This window comes from Cebus imitator, unplaced genomic scaffold (assembly GCF_001604975.1).
Source record: "Cebus imitator isolate Cc_AM_T3 unplaced genomic scaffold, Cebus_imitator-1.0 Scaffold594, whole genome shotgun sequence".
NCBI lineage: Eukaryota > Metazoa > Chordata > Mammalia > Primates > Cebidae > Cebus > Cebus imitator.
Window position 1 is genome coordinate 609,378 of NW_016107909.1, and position 941 is coordinate 610,318.

At 53.6% G+C, this 941-nt stretch overlaps 1 protein-coding gene across 1 annotated transcript in view; it reads left to right on the forward strand.

Moving 5' to 3' along the window:
- Positions 1-314: 314 nt before the first annotated feature.
- Positions 315-941, forward strand: part of LOC108294633 (transmembrane protease serine 11G-like) — a 40,035-nt gene continuing 39,408 nt past the window's right edge. The window contains exon 1 of the mRNA XM_017516552.1: positions 315-475. Within this exon, the coding sequence (XP_017372041.1) occupies positions 315-475 (161 nt within the window). The remainder of the gene's footprint in view (positions 476-941) is intronic.

Sequence of the window (941 nt, forward strand, 5' to 3'; positions counted from 1 at the left end):
TGACTGTAATTTAGCACCGAAATTTGTTATTTAAATGAGAGACTACCTTCATCTTCTGTGATAGTGTTTTGAGCTCTGGAAGCTTAGCACTGTTAGTGTAAGACTAGGACTATATGCCAGAGAGAGAGAGAGAGAGAGAGAGAGAGAGAGAAACAGATTGTCCCGACGATGGTGAGCAAGATGGCGGTTGAGGAATAGCTCAGGATTGCAGCTCCCAGTGAAAGTGCAGAGGGTGAGTGGATGCCCCACAGAATAGGAAATTCCCACGGTCGCCAGCGTGGCTGTTTCGGCCAGCGCCGGCTGTGCTGGCCGGCATGGCTGCTTTGCCCAGCGCGGCTGCTTTGTCGGGCGCTCTGGAGCAGCAGTTCTCCATACAAAATACACCGATCCGGGTGTGCTTTTGGCTGGCGATTGGAGCCACGGGAAATCGCCCATTCGTCTGTTTAAAAAGGGGACTGAGCAGAGAACCAGGACAGTAGATTCCAGGGCAAAAAAAAAAAAAAAAAAAAGCTCCACAAACCTCAGTGCTGCTGTTTAAGCCAGCGCAGTGAGTGGCCGCAGGGGAAAACAAACAGACCCGGTGTCTCCTCAACAGGCAACTGGAACACCAACTTAAAAAAGGCTCTGAGGCAGGGAGCCAGGTGATCAGGCTCGGCTGGTCCCACCCCACAAAAGAACAGCAACCAGAAACTCTGGATTGAGACTTTCACAGCAAGCCCAGCTGAGCCCGGGACGGTCCAGCTTTGAGGGGGAGGGGCGTCCACCATTACCAAGGCAGCCCACCACCACCGAGGTAGTTGGCCAATGCTGAGGCAGCCCGCTGTTGCCAAGGCAACCCGCCACAGCAGAGAGACTCCGCCTCAACAGAGGCGGGTCACAATCGCCAAAGCAGATCTAACTACACCCATATAAACAGGACTGCAGGGAAGTTCACTCGGCAG